The sequence below is a fragment of the Sphaeramia orbicularis genome, unplaced genomic scaffold (genome assembly GCF_902148855.1).
Source record: "Sphaeramia orbicularis unplaced genomic scaffold, fSphaOr1.1, whole genome shotgun sequence".
NCBI classification, from domain to species: Eukaryota; Metazoa; Chordata; class Actinopteri; order Kurtiformes; family Apogonidae; genus Sphaeramia; species Sphaeramia orbicularis.
Window position 1 is genome coordinate 152,242 of NW_021941618.1, and position 15,694 is coordinate 167,935.

At 48.6% G+C, this 15,694-nt stretch overlaps 1 protein-coding gene across 1 annotated transcript in view; it reads left to right on the forward strand.

Annotated features, from left to right (window-relative positions):
• ddr2l (discoidin domain receptor family, member 2, like) overlaps window positions 1-11,517 on the forward strand; it is a 16,353-nt gene extending 4,836 nt beyond the window's left edge. The window contains exons 5-19 of the mRNA XM_030130306.1: window positions 115-267; window positions 594-741; window positions 1,492-1,597; window positions 1,674-1,863; window positions 2,406-2,652; window positions 3,341-3,430; window positions 3,529-3,668; window positions 4,242-4,353; window positions 4,520-4,636; window positions 5,290-5,534; window positions 5,645-5,772; window positions 7,071-7,268; window positions 7,443-7,677; window positions 9,135-9,284; window positions 11,009-11,517. Of these exons, the coding sequence (XP_029986166.1) occupies window positions 115-267; window positions 594-741; window positions 1,492-1,597; window positions 1,674-1,863; window positions 2,406-2,652; window positions 3,341-3,430; window positions 3,529-3,668; window positions 4,242-4,353; window positions 4,520-4,636; window positions 5,290-5,534; window positions 5,645-5,772; window positions 7,071-7,268; window positions 7,443-7,677; window positions 9,135-9,284; window positions 11,009-11,143 (2,394 nt within the window). The 3' untranslated portion in view covers window positions 11,144-11,517. The remainder of the gene's footprint in view (window positions 1-114; window positions 268-593; window positions 742-1,491; window positions 1,598-1,673; window positions 1,864-2,405; window positions 2,653-3,340; window positions 3,431-3,528; window positions 3,669-4,241; window positions 4,354-4,519; window positions 4,637-5,289; window positions 5,535-5,644; window positions 5,773-7,070; window positions 7,269-7,442; window positions 7,678-9,134; window positions 9,285-11,008) is intronic.
• Window positions 11,518-15,694: the final 4,177 nt, after the last annotated feature.

The window sequence follows — 15,694 nt, forward strand, 5'->3', positions numbered from 1 at the left end:
TCTCCTCTCTCTCCCTCTCTCTCTCTCTCTCTCTCTCCCTCTCTCTCTCCCTCTCTCTCTCTCTCTCTCTCTCCCTCTCTCTCTCCCTCTCTCTCTCTCTCTCTCTCTCCTCAGGTGGACCTGGGCAGACTCACCTTTATGACGGTCGTTGGGACTCAGGGACGGTTCGCCAGAAACTCTGGAAACGAGTTCGCTCGAGCGTACAGACTGAACTACAGCCGAGACGGAGTGACCTGGAAGACCTGGAAGAACCGGCTCGGATCCACGGTGAGTGGACTGGACTTGACTGGACCAGACTGGACCGGACCGGACTGGACCGGATGTGGATGGGCTGATGGTAACACTGGGCAGGAAATGATGACAGGAAATGAGCTGTAGTCCCCGCCTCCTGTTGGTCCTGCCAGTCTCCATAGCAACGGCATCAGCACACAGCTGAACCAGTAGAATGGAGACTTCACACTGGGATCCGCCCACTGACCCCAGTTCAGTCCAATAGAAGAGCAGGAACAGAATCTATGAGACCAGACTGGTCTGTGATTGGCTCAGACTAGGACACGCCTTTAAAGGGTCGGTCTGTGATTGGCTTTTCTCAGGTGATGGAGGGGAACAGGAACGCCTACACGTCCGTCATCAATGACCTCCACCCCCCCATCGTAACCCGATATGTGCGCCTGATCCCGGTCACCAGGGTGTCGACCACCGTGTGCATGAGGGTGGAGCTTTACGGCTGCCAATGGGACGGTACGACTCCGACCAATGGGGACACACTTTCTGACTCTGATCATAATTGAAGCAGATGGTAAATAAAATGTAACCACAGCAGGTATGTGATATGTCAACAATCAATCAATCAATCCAACCAATCAGAAACATTTGAATCATTGATAGAGACGGTCACTTAATCAATGAATTAATATGAGTTAATTTATCCATACAACCCCAGAATCTACGTTTGAATCCACAAAGTCTAGAGCCACAGGGGACTGCCCCGCCCTTTAAGATGGCCCCACCCTTTAAGACAGCCCCACCCTTTAAAATGGCCCTGCACTTTAAGATGGTTTCACCCTTTAAGATTGCCCCATCCTTTAAAATGGTGCCACCTTTTAACATAGCCCCACTCTTTACCATGGCCCCACCCTTTAACATGGCCCCACCCTTTAAGATAGCTCCACCCTTTAACATGGCCCCACCATTTAAGACAGCCCCGCCCTTTAAGATGGCTCCACCCTTTAAGACGGCCCCGCCCTTTAAGATGACCCCAGCCTTTAAGATGACCCCACCCTTTAACATGGCCCCACTATTTAAGACGGCCCCACCCTTTAAGACGGCCCTGCCCTTTAAGACGGTCCCACCCTTTAAGATAGCCCCAGCCTTTAAGATAGCCCCACCCTTTAACATGGCCCCACCATTTAAGACGGCCCCGCCCTTTAAGACGGTCCCACCCTTTAAGATGACCCCACCCTTGAAGATGGCCCCGCCCTCTCTCCACAGACGGCCTGATCTCCTACGATGCCCCCGAGGGTCAGCTGATGATGCGGCCCGGTTACCTCATCGCCAGCCTCAACGACTCCACATACGACGGGACGCACGAGCGCAGGCAGGTCCCGCTGTGAGCGCACGCCGCCCTCACCGCTCTGTCCGTCTGTGTGACTGACACATGTCTCGTCCAATAGGAGGCTGTCGGGCGGGTTGGGCCAGCTGACGGACGGCGTGGTGGGCCTGGACGACTTCCTGCGGAGCCGTCAGTACCACGTGTGGCCAGGCTACGACTACCTGGGCTGGAGGAACGACTCGGCCGGCACTCAGGGAAGCGTGGAGATGGAGTTCAGCTTCGAGCGGCAGAAGAACTTCACCTCCATGAAGGTTCTGCAGCCTACGCCTAACCCTAACCCACCCACGCCTAACCCTAACCCACCCACACCTAACCCTAACCCTAACCCACCCACCCACGCCTAACCCTAACCCACCCACGCCTAACCCTAACCCTAACCCACCCACCCACGCCTAACCCTAACCCACCCACGCCTAACCCTAACTCACCCACGCCTAACCCTAACCCTAACCCACCCACGCCTAACCCTAACCCACCCACGCCTAACCCTAACCCTAACCCACCCACGCCTAACCCTAACCCACCCACCCACGCCTAACCCTAACCCTAACCCTAACCCACGCCTAACCCTAACCCTAACCCACCCACGCCTAACCCTAACCCACCCACGCCTAACCCTAACCCTAACCCACCCACGCCTAACCCTAACCCACCCACGCCTAACCCTAACCCACCCACCCACGCCTTACCCTAACCCTAACCCATGCCTAACCCTAACCCACGCCTAACCCTAACCCTAACACACCTGAACACCGCTGCGGCGCTGACACCTTCTGCATCGGCCTGTTTTCAGGTTCACAGTAACAACATGTTCTCCCGCGGCGTGAAGATCTTTTCCTCTGTGACCTGCTGGTTTAAGCCCCGCCTCACTGCGGGCTGGGGGGCGGAGCCTGTTGTCTTTAAAACAGTTCTGGACGACCGGAACCCGAGCGCCCGTTACGTCACGGTGCCACTGAACCAACAAACGGCCACATCCATCCGCTGCAGGTTTACCTTCGCCGACGTCTGGATGATGTTCAGTGAGATCTCATTTCAGTCAGGTAAAACAAACACAAACAAACAAACAAACACACAAACAAGCAAAGACACAAACAGACAAACAAAAGATACACAAATTAACGATAAACAAACAAAAGACAAACAAACAAAGACACAAAGTAACAATAAACAAAGACAAACAAATGATAAACAAACAAAAGACAAACACACAAACAAACAAAAGACACAAAACAACGAACAAACAAAAGATACACAAACGATAAACAAACAAACAAAAGACAAACAAACACACAAACAAAGAAAATACACAAATTAACAACAAAAAAACAGACTAACAATAAACAAAGACAAACAAAGAAAAGACACACAAACTAACGATAAACAAAGACAAACAAAAGACACAAACTAACAATAAACAAACCAAAGACAAACAAACAAATGACACACAAACTAACGATAAACAAAGACAAACAAAAGACACAAACTAACAATAGACAAACAAACCAAAGACAAACAAACAAATGACACACAAACTAACGACAAACAAACAAACAAAAGAACCTGAGGTCACACCCTAGTCCAATAGAACACTATTCCATCCTTTGTATTTCAGTGTTCTTCTTTCATAAGTCGGATCTGGGCTCGCCCCAGTATCGGCATCAGCCCCGCCCATAAATCCCATATGGGCGGGGCTGTCCAACCAACTACTGTCTGTTGTTTGTCCCTCAGAGGACACCGTCCTCCCTACACAGGTCCTGTTGGTGGTGACGTCTCCTTCAGTGAACCAGGAAACCAACTGGACCACCACACCTGGGACAGGTAGGACAGGTTCAAGACCTGGGACAGGTAGGACAGGTTTAAAGGTGTCCACTTGTCCTCAAACGTCATCACACTCGTCTTCCTGCTGTGTCCATCAGTCCACCCATCGGCCAGTGCTCCGCCCGACGACGGGAAGACTCCTGTTCTGATTGGCTGCCTGGTGACCATCATCCTGCTACTGGTGCTCATCATCTTCTTCATCCTCTGGTGTCAGTACGTCTGCAAAGTGTTGGAGAAGGTGAGGAACCCAGCGGCCAATCAGAGCGCACCAACCACACCCCCTGACCAGAACTACACCCCCTGACCAGATTTTAAGAGAACCACACCCCCTGACCAGACGGTAAGAGAACCACACCCCCTGACCAGACGGTAAGAGAACCACACCCCCTGACCAGACGGTAAGAGAACCACACCCCCTGACCAGACGATAAGAGAACCACACCCCCTGACCAGACGATAAGAGAACCACACCCCCTGACCAGACGATAAGAGAACCACACCCCCTGACCAGACGATAAGAGAACCACACCTCAGTCAGTCAAATGTTATTGCTGAAGCACCACATCATAACAGTCGTTCTCTGATGACCCTTTCCATTTCGAGTTGGAATAAACCCGACTCTGAGGCCACTTCACAGACACCCACAGAATCCTCCAGGGGTACACACTAGGAGACAGAGGAAGGAAAAACCACATTTACCGGGCAGAAACCTGGAGCAGACCCCAGTTCTCAGAGCAGATGTGGGCTTACTTGTCGCCCCCCAGCTCAGTGGTTAACCCTGACCCCAGACTCGGTTCTTCTGGTTCTTCAGGCTCCTCGGCGGATCCTGGATGAGGAGGTGACGGTCCGACTGTCGTCCTGCAGTGACACCATCGTTCTCCAGACCCCACCTGTCCCCCCCCGCTCAGGCCACACCCCCACAGGTACATTCACAGGTTGTTACAGGGTCAGGGTTTGGGTTTGGGTTTGGGGGTAATCAGCAGTTCATTTCTCAGGACCCTAAATCCGCCTTTAAACTGTGATCTTTTCTGATAAATAACTGATGTGTGACCTTTGACCCCAGCTCTAATCAGTCATGTGACTCCTCAGGCCCAGTCAACGCTGACCCTCACTATGAGCGGGTTTTCCTGTTGGACCCTCAGTACCAGAACCCGGCGGCGTTCAGAACCAAACTGCCAGAGTTATCTGAGAGCGCCGAGGCCTCAGGTAAACACTGGCAACAACACAAGATGGGTACGACCCGAACCCCATGACCCGGACCCCATGACCCGAACCCCATGACCCGGACCCCATGACCCGAACCCCATGACCCGAACCCCATGACCCGAACCCCATGACCCGGACCCCATGACCCGAACCCCATGACCCGGACCCCATGACCCAAACCCCATGACCCGGACCCCATGACCCGGACCCCATGACCCGGACCCCATGACCCGAACCCTAACCCTATAACCCCATTAGGGTTTGTTGAGTGCTGCTCACGTCTGTCTGTTCACTTCTTCTTCTTCTTCTTCTCTAGAACTGAACTGTTCTTCAGTTCTTCCTTTTCATACGGATGTACAGATGAGTTCTCCGTCTTCTTCTTCTTCTTCTTCTTCCACTGTCGTAGAGTGACTCAGGCCTCTGATTGGACGGATGTTCTTCTTCTTCAACTTCTTCTCCTTCAGTCCTCCTCTTTGGTAAACCCCCCCCCCATCACCTCCTCCTGCTGACTTCCTGTCACATGACTTCAGGTTAGCGCTTCTATTCGCTGTCGTAGAGTGACCCAGACGTCTGATTGGATGGATGCTCTTCTTCTTCTACTTCCTGTTTGTAGAACCTTCAGCGTCTAACCTGCGTTTGTTTGTGTCCGTTAGCGTGCGGAGGAGGTTACGCCGAGCCCGATGTCACCCAGTGTACGCCCCATCAGTGTTTCCATAGTGACGCCCCTCACTACGCAGAAACTGACATCGTGCGTCTTCAGGGCGTTACCGGTAGCAACATGTACGCTGTCCCCGCCCTGACCGTCGACTCGCTCACCAGGAAGGACATTTCTGCCGCCGAGTTTCCACGGCAACAGCTGATCTTCAGGGAGAAGCTGGGGGAGGGTCAGTTTGGCGAGGTGAGCATCGGGGGGCAGGGTCATGGGGCGGGGTCAATGGGGGGGGGGGGTCATCAGGGTCCGATCCGGACCAGGATTAAATCCGGTCCGGTCCGGTCTGGTTTGTGCAGGTCCACCTGTGTGAGGCTGAGGGTCTGCCAGAGTTCCTGGGGGAGGGGTCACCTCTACCAGAGCGAGACGGAAGGGCAGTGCTGGTGGCCGTCAAACAGCTGAGAGCCGACGCCACGGCCCAGGCCAGGTACAGTTGAACCAGTTCAATGGGTCAGGTGCAGTTGAACCGCTTCAATGGGTCAGGTGCAGTTGAACCGCTTCAATGGGTCAGGTACAGTTGAACCGCTTCAATGGGTCAGGTACAGTTGAACCGCTTCAATGGGTCAGGTGCAGTTGAACCGCTTCAATGGGTCAGGTGCAGTTGAACCGCTTCAATGGGTCAGGTGCAGTTGAACCGCTTCAATGGGTCAGGTACAGTTGAACCAGTTCAATGGGTCAGGTGCAGTTGAACCAGTTCAATGGGTCAGGTACAGTTGAACCAGTTCAATGGGTCAGGTACAGTTGAACCAGTTCAATGGGTCAGGTACAGTTGAACCAGTTCAATGGGTCAGGTGCAGTTGAACCGCTTCAATGGGTCAGGTGCAGTTGAACCGCTTCAATGGGTCAGGTACAGTTGAACCGCTTCAATGGGTCAGGTACAGTTGAACCGCTTCAATGGGTCAGGTGCAGTTGAACCGCTTCAATGGGTCAGGTGCAGTTGAACCGCTTCAATGGGTCAGGTGCAGTTGAACCGCTTCAATGGGTCAGGTACAGTTGAACCAGTTCAATGGGTCAGGTGCAGTTGAACCAGTTCAATGGGTCAGGTACAGTTGAACCAGTTCAATGGGTCAGGTACAGTTGAACCAGTTCAATGGGTCAGGTACAGTTGAACCAGTTCAATGGGTCAGGTGCAGTTGAACCGCTTCAATGGGTCAGGTGCAGTTGAACCGCTTCAATGGGTCAGGTGCAGTTGAACCGCTTCAATGGGTCAGGTACAGTTGAACCGCTTCAATGGGTCAGGTACAGTTGAACCGCTTCAATGGGTCAGGTGCAGTTGAACCGCTTCAATGGGTCAGGTGCAGTTGAACCGCTTCAATGGGTCAGGTGCAGTTGAACCGCTTCAATGGGTCAGGTACAGTTGAACCAGTTCAATGGGTCAGGTGCAGTTGAACCAGTTCAATGGGTCAGGTACAGTTGAACCAGTTCAATGGGTCAGGTACAGTTGAACCAGTTCAATGGGTCAGGTACAGTTGAACCAGTTCAATGGGTCAGGTGCAGTTGAACCGCTTCAATGGGTCAGGTGCAGTTGAACCGCTTCAATGGCTTAGGTCAGTTCAACTGTCAAACATCTGAGAGTTGATGCCATCAACCAGTCCAGGTACAGTTGAACCAGTTCAATGGGATATGTATGTTCAGGTACCAGTTGAACGGGTTCAATGTCTTCTGTCAGTTCAACTGTCAGTTCAACTGTCAGTTCAACTGTGCACTTATCCCTTGTTTTGTCAGAAACGACTTCCTGAAGGAAATCAAGATCATGTCTCGTCTGAACGACGCCAACATCATCCGTCTGCTGTGTGTGTGCGTGACCTCTGACCCCCTGTGCATGGTGACCGAGTACATGGAGAACGGAGACCTGCACATGTTCCTGTCGCAGAGGGAGATGGAGAGCACGCTAACACACGCTAACAACATACCTTCAGTCAGGTAGCACACATGCTAACACATGCTAACATTCTCCCTTACATCAGGTGCCACTCTGTGATCTTGTGTCCTGGTCTTCTCTGTGTTGTTTTACTCTAGGGTTAGGGTTAGTCCACCCTGACCCTAACCCTGCCCATGGAAACCAGTTTGACCCTTGGTTCTGGTTCTGTCCTCCAGTCTGTCGGACCTGCTCCATATGTCGGTCCAGATCTCCTCGGGCATGGCCTACCTGGCCTCTCTGAACTTTGTGCACCGGGACCTGGCCTCCAGGAACTGTCTGCTGGACCGACGCCTCACCATCAAGATCGCAGACTTCGGAATGAGCCGGAACCTGTACAGCAGCGACTACTACCGCATCCAGGGACGAGCGGTGCTGCCCATCCGCTGGATGGCCTGGGAGAGCATCCTGCTGGTAGGTTCCACCCCAAAGAGAACCACCTAGAACCACACAGACACCAGACCTGCTGGTAGGTTCCACCCCAAAGAGAACCAGAGAACCACCTAGAACCACACAGACACCAGACCTGCTGGTAGGTTCCACCCCAGGAGAACCACATAGATAGATAGATAGATAGATAGATAGATAGATAGATAGATACTTTATTGATCTTTTGCAGGAAATTGTTTGTTACAACAGCAGCAGTACAAACAGTTCAAGCAAAAAACACACTGACCCATCACAAAAAGACACCCACATACAACCAACAATGGCACAAAGAAGTGTTTAAGAACAGAATAAAAGATATATAAATATATATATAAACATAAATATATATATATATATATATAAAATGTACAATAAAGTAAATGTAAATAATACAATACAATAAAACACCTATAGTATGCACAACATACAGTCATTTCTGGCACAGCGGTGTTGTACAGTCTAACGGCAGCCGGCAGGAAGGAGCTCCTACTGCATTCAGTCCTGGGGGGGGGGGGGGGGAGTCAGTCTGTGGCTGAAGGTGCTCTCTCTGAACACCTCAAGATGGTGAAGTGGGTGAGATGTGTTCTTCAAAATAGAGTCCAGTTTCCTGAGCATTCTCACCCGAGCCACCTGCTGAACTGGGTCCAGTCCACCCGCTGAACTGGGTCCAGTCCACCCGCTGAACTGGGTCCAGTCCACCCGCTGAACTGGGTCCAGTCCACCCGCTGAACTGGGTCCAGTCCACCCGCTGAACTGGGTCCAGTCCAGTCCCAATGATGGAGCTCGCTTTCTTCATCAGTTTGTTCAGTCTGTTTCTGTCAGAAATGCGAGCCCCCCCCCCCCACCACCACCACCACCACCACCACCACACCAAAGAACAGGACACCAGCCCCCACAGTCTGGTAGAAGCTGCACAGAAGAGGGTTGGAGATGTTGAAAGACTTGAATCTCCGTAGGAAATAAAGTCTACTTTGGCCCTTCTTGTGCAGAGTCTCCATGTGACAGGACCAGTCCAACTTGTTGTCCAGTTGGACTCCCAGGTACCTGGAACTGGAGACAGCTTCTACCCCTGTGTTGTGGATGGTGACTGGCACCAGTTTGGACCTCTTCCTCCTAAAATCCAAAACCATTTCCTTGGTCTTGGAAATGTTCAGTTGGAGATGGTTGTGGTCACACCAGTCCACAAAGTCCTTAATCAGGCTCCTGTACTCCCCCTCCTCCTCTCCTCTCCTCTCCTCCTCCTCACCTAGAACCACACACAGACACCAGACCTTAGAACCAGCTCCACTGTAGATCTGAAGGAACCAGTGTGTGTTCAGGTGAGAACATCTAGAACATGGAAGATCCAAAAGGAACCCATGAGTAGGTTTACTGGTGCAGGTTCCTTCAACCTAAATGTGATGATCAAGCCCCTGAACCTGTCCCTGTCCCTGGTCTTCCAGGGGAAGTTCACCACTGCCTCAGACGTGTGGGCCTTCGGTGTGACGCTGTGGGAGATCTTCACTCTGTGTAAAGAACAGCCGTACAGTCTGCTGTCGGACCAGCAGGTCATCCAGAACACTGGAGAGTTCTTCAGGAACCAGGGACGACAGGTGAGACCACCAGGGTCCAGAACCAGGGTACGCAGGTCAGACCAGCAAGGACCAGGGTACACAGGTGAGACCACCAGGGACCACCAGGGACCAGGGTACACAGGTGAGACCTTCTATGGAAAGACCACCCACGGTAGGAGATCTGAGTCCTGTTGGTACGTCCAGTAAGTGGACAAATTCTGAGCCACAGCCTGGGCCAGGACCTGAAGTAAACCAGTAGGTCAGCTGGTCCAGGACCTGATGGGACCAGACCATCTATTGCCGCGTTTCCACTACGTGGAACCGGCTCAACTCCACTCTGGTACCAGGTCCTATTCCAGATCGGTTCCACTCTGGTACCAGGTCCTACTCCAGACCCTTTCCATTCCAGATCCTCCCTCTTTCCAGTCCCTGGTCGTCATAGCGATGCGGTGCGTTCCTTCTGTGTGCTCTGCTCACAGTTGCTGATAAACTCACTGGTTGCCTGTTGTCTGGTCAAACTCCTGCTGAATGTTTGCGTCTGAACCTCCTGGACAAACCATGGTGTAGTTTTACAGACTGTCATCATGTGGATTCACCTACTGACAGATTTACTGGAAAAGGGCGGGGCACACACACCACTCTGACCAATCAGAGGTCTGCAGTGTTTACACAGTGTCACCTTTAGGATCTGGTCCCCAGTCCTGGAACCTCAGAGGAGGAGGAACCAAAAAACTAGTAGCAGGTACCAGATTACAAAAACTGGTACCAGGTACCAGATTCCAAAAACTAGGACCAGGTACCAGATTCCAAAAAACTAGGACCAGGTACCAGATTCAAAAAACTAGTACACGGTACCAGATTCCAAAAAACTAGTACCAGGTACCATATTCAAAAAACTAGGACCAGGTACCAGATTCCAAAAAACTAGTACCAGGTACCAGATTAAAAAAACTAGTACCAGGCACCAGATTAAAAAAACTAGTACCAGGTACCAGATTACAAAAACTAGTACCAGGTACCAGATTACAAAAACTAGTACCAGGTACCTGATTCCAAAAAACTAGTACCAGGTACCAGATTCCAAAAAACTAGTACCAGGTGCCATATTCAAAAAACTAGGACCAGGTACCAGATTCCAAAAAACTAGTACCAGGTACCAGATTCAAAAAACTAGTACCAGGTACCAGATTCAAAAAACTAGTACCAGGTACCAGATTCCAAAAAACTAGTACCAGGTACCAGATTACAAAAACTAGTACCAGGTACCAGATTCCAAAAAACTAGTACCAGGTACCAGATTCAAAAAACTAGTACACGGTACCAGATTCCAAAAAACTAGTACCAGGTACCAGATTCCAAAAAACTAGTACACGGTACCAGATTTAAAAAACTAGTACACGGTACCAGATTCCAAAAAACTAGTACCAGGTACCAGATTCAAAAAACTAGTACCAGGTACCAGATTCTAAAAAACTAGTACCAGGTACCAGATTTAAAAAACTAGTACCAGGTACCAGATTCCAAAAAACTAGAACCAGGTACCAGATTCCAAAAAACTAGTACCAGGTACCAGATTCCAGGTCCTTTTATGGAATGGAAATACAAAAAGGCCGAGTCGAGCCGGTTCCATGTGGTGGAAAGGCAGCATATGATGGTGAAAATCATCTGGTTTTCCAACTGAGTAGCTCAGAGCCCAGGTCCACCCTGAACCCTCACCTCTGTATGTTCTCCTTTGTTGACGTTCTCCTGTTCTTGTGTTCCAGATCTTCCTGTATGCTCCGCCCCTCTGCCCGCCCTCTCTCTTTGAGCTCATGATGCGCTGTTGGAGTCGGGACCTCCCAGACCGGCCCACCTTTGAGGGCCTTTTTCAGGCCCTGAGGCCTCATGTCCACCAGTGAACCAGGACCGGAACCAGGACTCAAAACCAGGACCAGAACCGGGACTCAGTGGACCTTCTTCAACACAAAGACATGGAACCCACTTTAAAGGAAGCGCTCACACTTTTTTTAATTCTGAGACACATACCCCTGTGGTTGGGGCAAACCCTAGCCCTACCTGTGCCCCTGTGGTTTGACGGTCCTTTCGAACACTGTGTCTCTTCTTCTTCTTGTTCATATTTTTACTCCACACTGGAACTGGGGTTCAGGGTTAAGGGTCAAATGCTTTTATTTGTAGATGTTTATTGTATTTGTTTCCTGTTTATTGTATTTCTGTTTTTGTGAATTTAAATGTTGTTGAGTGTTAAACCTGTGTGGGGGGTCAGGGCCTGGGGGGGTCAAGGTCTAGGGGGTCAGGGTCTGGAGGATCAGGCCTGGTTCCAGTTTCATTAAGTGCCTTGTTTGTTCAAAAACGATCACTTTAAATGATAATAAAAGTGTCAAACTCATTCTGCTGGATGTTTTTTTTATTTAGTTAAATATGAGTCATAGTGCTCATATTTGGTCATTTTGACTTGTTTTATTAACCTCTAACTTCAGGCTGAAGGGCTATTTGTTTTCCATCTGTCCATTCTGTGTGCGGGGTAGGGTTAGTAGGGTTAGGGTAGGCTCAGTGTGTGGACAAGGGATAGCAGATCAGCAGGTCAGCATCGGTTTACAGCAGGTTTACTGCAGTTTACAGCAAGTTTACAGCAGGTTTACTGCAGTTTACAGCAAGTTTACTACAGTTTACAGCAGGTTTATAGCAGTTTACAGCAGGTCTATGGCAGATTTACTGCAGGTTTACTGAAAGTTTACGGTAAGTTTACTGCAATTTACGGCAGGTTTACTGCAGTTTACAGCAGGTCTACGGCAGATTTACTGCAGGTTTACAGCAGTTTACAGCAGGTTTACTGAAGGTTTATGGCAAGTTTACAGCAGGTTTACTGCAGTTTACAGCAAGTTTACTACAGTTTACAGCAAGTTTACTACAGTTTACAGCAGGTTTATAGCAGTTTACAGCAGGTCTACGGCAGATTTACTGCAGGTTTACTGAAGGTTTACGGTAAGTTTACTGCAATTTACGGCAGGTTTACTGCAGTTTACAGCAGGTCTACGGCAGATTTACTGCAGGTTTACAGCAGTTTACAGCAGGTTTACTGAAGGTTTATGGCAAGTTTACTCCAGTTTACAGCAGGTTTACTGCAGTTTACAGCAAGTTTACTACAGTTTACAGCAGGTTTACTGCAGTTTACAGCAGGTTTACTGCAGATTTACTGAAGGTTTACGGCAAGTTTACTGCAGGTTTACTGCAGTTTACAGCAGGTTTATAGCAGTTTACAGCAGGTTTACTCCAGTTTACAGCAGGTTTATGGCAGATTTACTGCAGGTTTACTGCAGTTTACAGCAAGTTTACTGCAGGTTTATAGCAGTTTACAGCAGGTCTACGGCAGATTTACTGCAGGTTTACTGAAGGTTTACGGTAAGTTTACTGCAATTTACGGCAGGTTTACTGCAGTTTACAGCAGGTCTGCGGCAGATTTACTGCAGGTTTACAGCAGTTTACAGCAGGTTTATGGCAAGTTTACTGCAGTTTACAGCAGGTTTACTGCAGTTTACAGCAGGTTTATGGCAAATTTACAGCAGTTTACAGATGGTTTACTGCCGTTTACAGCGGGTTAACTACAGGTTTACTGCAGTTTACAGCGGGTTTACTACAGGTTTACTGCAGTTTACAGCGGGTTTACTACAGGTTTACTGTAGTTTACAGCGGGTTTACTACAGGTTTACTGCAGTTTACAGCGGGTTTACTACAGGTTTACTGCAGTTCACAGCGGGTTTACTGCAGGTTTACTGCAGTTTACAGCGGGTTTACTACAGGTTTACTGCAGTTTACTACAGGTTTACTGCAGTTCACAGCAGGTTTACTGCAGTTTACAGCGGGTTTACTGCAGTTTACAGCGGGTTTACTGCAGTTTTCAGCAGGTTTACTGCAAGTTTACTACAGTTAAAGCAGGTTTAAAGGTCACCTGGACCAGGCTTAGGGTTAAAGGTCAGAGTGCCAGCGTTAGTTTAGAACCAGAGACAGAACCAGTGAATAAACTGAACTTTATTTAGATTCTTACACGAATAGAACAAGTGAAAAATGACAAAGAAATGGAATAAAAATAAAAAAGGATTTCTGATACAGAAAATACAAAACATGGAGTAAGAGTCAAATTACACTGAAGTTCAGAAAATACAAAAGCACAAACAAACAAAGACTGATGCCCTGGGGGGGGGGGGGGGGGGGTTCAGTTCAAAGCTTTAGACTCAGCTGTGCGTGCGCTGGGAGGACGAAATATACACATGAATTTAACACCAGTAGTGATTTAAGTGAAACTGAGTCTGTGTTTAAGGGTTTGGAGAAAAACAACTGAGAACAACAGACGCACTTTCAGTTTAAGAAAAAGAAAAAACAACTGAGACATATGACAACCCTGTTCTAATCCTGTTCTAACCCTAACCCTGTTCTAACCCTAACCCTGTTCTAACCCTGTTTTAACCCTAACCCTGTTCTAATCCTGTTCTAACCCTAACCCTGTTCTAACCCTAACCCTGTTCTAATCCTGTTCTAACTCTGTTCTAACCCTAACCCTGTTCTAACCCTGTTTTAACCCTAACCCTGTTCTAATCCTGTTCTAACCCTAACCCTGTTCTAATCCTGTTCTAACCCTAACCCTGTTCTAACCCTGTTTTAACCCTAACCCTGTTCTAACCCTAACCCTGTTCTAATCCTGTTCTAACCCTGTTCTAATCCTGTTCTAACCCTAACCCTGTTCTAACCCTGTTTTAACCCTAACCCTGTTCTAATCCTGTTCTAACTCTGTTCTAACCCTGTTTTAACCCTAACCCTGTTCTAATCCTGTTCTAACTCTGTTCTAACCCTGTTTTAACCCTAACCCTGTTCTAACCCTGTTTTAACCCTAACCCTCTTCTAACCCTGTTCTAACCCTAACCCTGTTCTAATCCTGTTCTAACTCTGTTCTAACCCTGTTCTAACCCTAACCCTGTTCTAATCCTGTTCTAACCCTAACCCTGTTCTAACCCTAACCCTGTTCTAATCCTGTTCTAACTCTGTTCTAACCCTAACCCTGTTCTAACCCTGTTTTAACCCTAACCCTGTTCTAACCCTGACCCTGTTCTAACCCTAACCCTGTTCTAATCCTGTTCTAACCCTGTTCTAATCCTGTTCTAACCCTAACCCTGTTCTAACCCTGTTTTAACCCTAACCCTGTTCTAACCCTGTTCTAACCCTGTTTTAACCCTAACCCTGTTCTAACCCTGTTTTAACCCTAACCCTGTTCTAACCCTAACCCTGTTTTAATCCTGTTCTAACTCTGTTCTAACCCTAACCCTGTTCTAACCCTAACCCTGTTCTAATCCTGTTCTAACCTTGTTCTAACCCTGTTTTAACCCTAACCCTGTTCTAATCCTGTTCTAACTCTGTTCTAACCCTGTTTTAACCCTAACCCTGTTCTAACCCTGTTCTAATCCTGTTCTAACCCTCTTCTAACCCTCTTCTAACCCTAACCCTGTTCTAATCCTGTTCTAACCCTGTTTTAACCCTAACCCTGTTCTAACCCTAACCCTGTTCTAACCCTGTTCTAATCCTGTTCTAACTCTGTTCTAACCCTAACCCTGTTCTAACCCTGTTCTAACCCTAACCCTGTTCTAATCCTGTTCTAACCCTGCTCTAACCCTGTTCTAATCCTGTTCTAACCCTGTTCTAATCCTGTTCTAACCCTAACCCTGTTCTAACCCTCTTCTAACCCTAACCCTGTTCTAATCCTGTTCTAACCCTCTTCTAACCCTAACCCTGTTCTAATCCTGTTCTAACCCTAACCCTGTTCTAACCCTGTTCTTATCCTGTTCTAACCCTAACCCTGTTCTAACCCTGTTCTAACCCTAACCCTGTTCTAACCCTGTTCTTATCCTGTTCTAACTCTAACCCTGTTCTAACCCTAACCCTGTTCTAATCCTGTTCTAACCCTGTTCTAACCCTAACCCTGTTCTAACCCTGTTCTTATCCTGTTCTAACCCTAACCCTGTTCTAACCCTGTTCTAACCCTGTTCTAACCCTGTTCTAATCCTGTTCTAACCCTAACCCTGTTCTAACCCTAACCCTGTTCTAATCCTGTTCTAACCCTAACCCTGTTCTAACCCTGTTCTAACCCTAACCCTGTTCTAACCCTGTTCTAACCCTAACCCTGTTCTAACCCTGTTCTTATCCTGTTCTAACCCTAACCCTGTTCTAACCCTAACCCTGTTCTAACCCTAACCCTGTTCTAATCCTAACCCTGTTCTAATCCTAAACCTGTTCTAACCCTAACCCTGTTCTTATCCTGTTCTAACCCTAACCCTGTTCTAACCCTGTTCTAACCCTAACCCTGTTCTAATCCTAACCCTGTTCTAATCCTAACCCTGTTCTAACCCTAACCCTGTTCTTATCCTGTTCTAACCCTAACCCTGTTCTAACCCTAACCCTGTTCT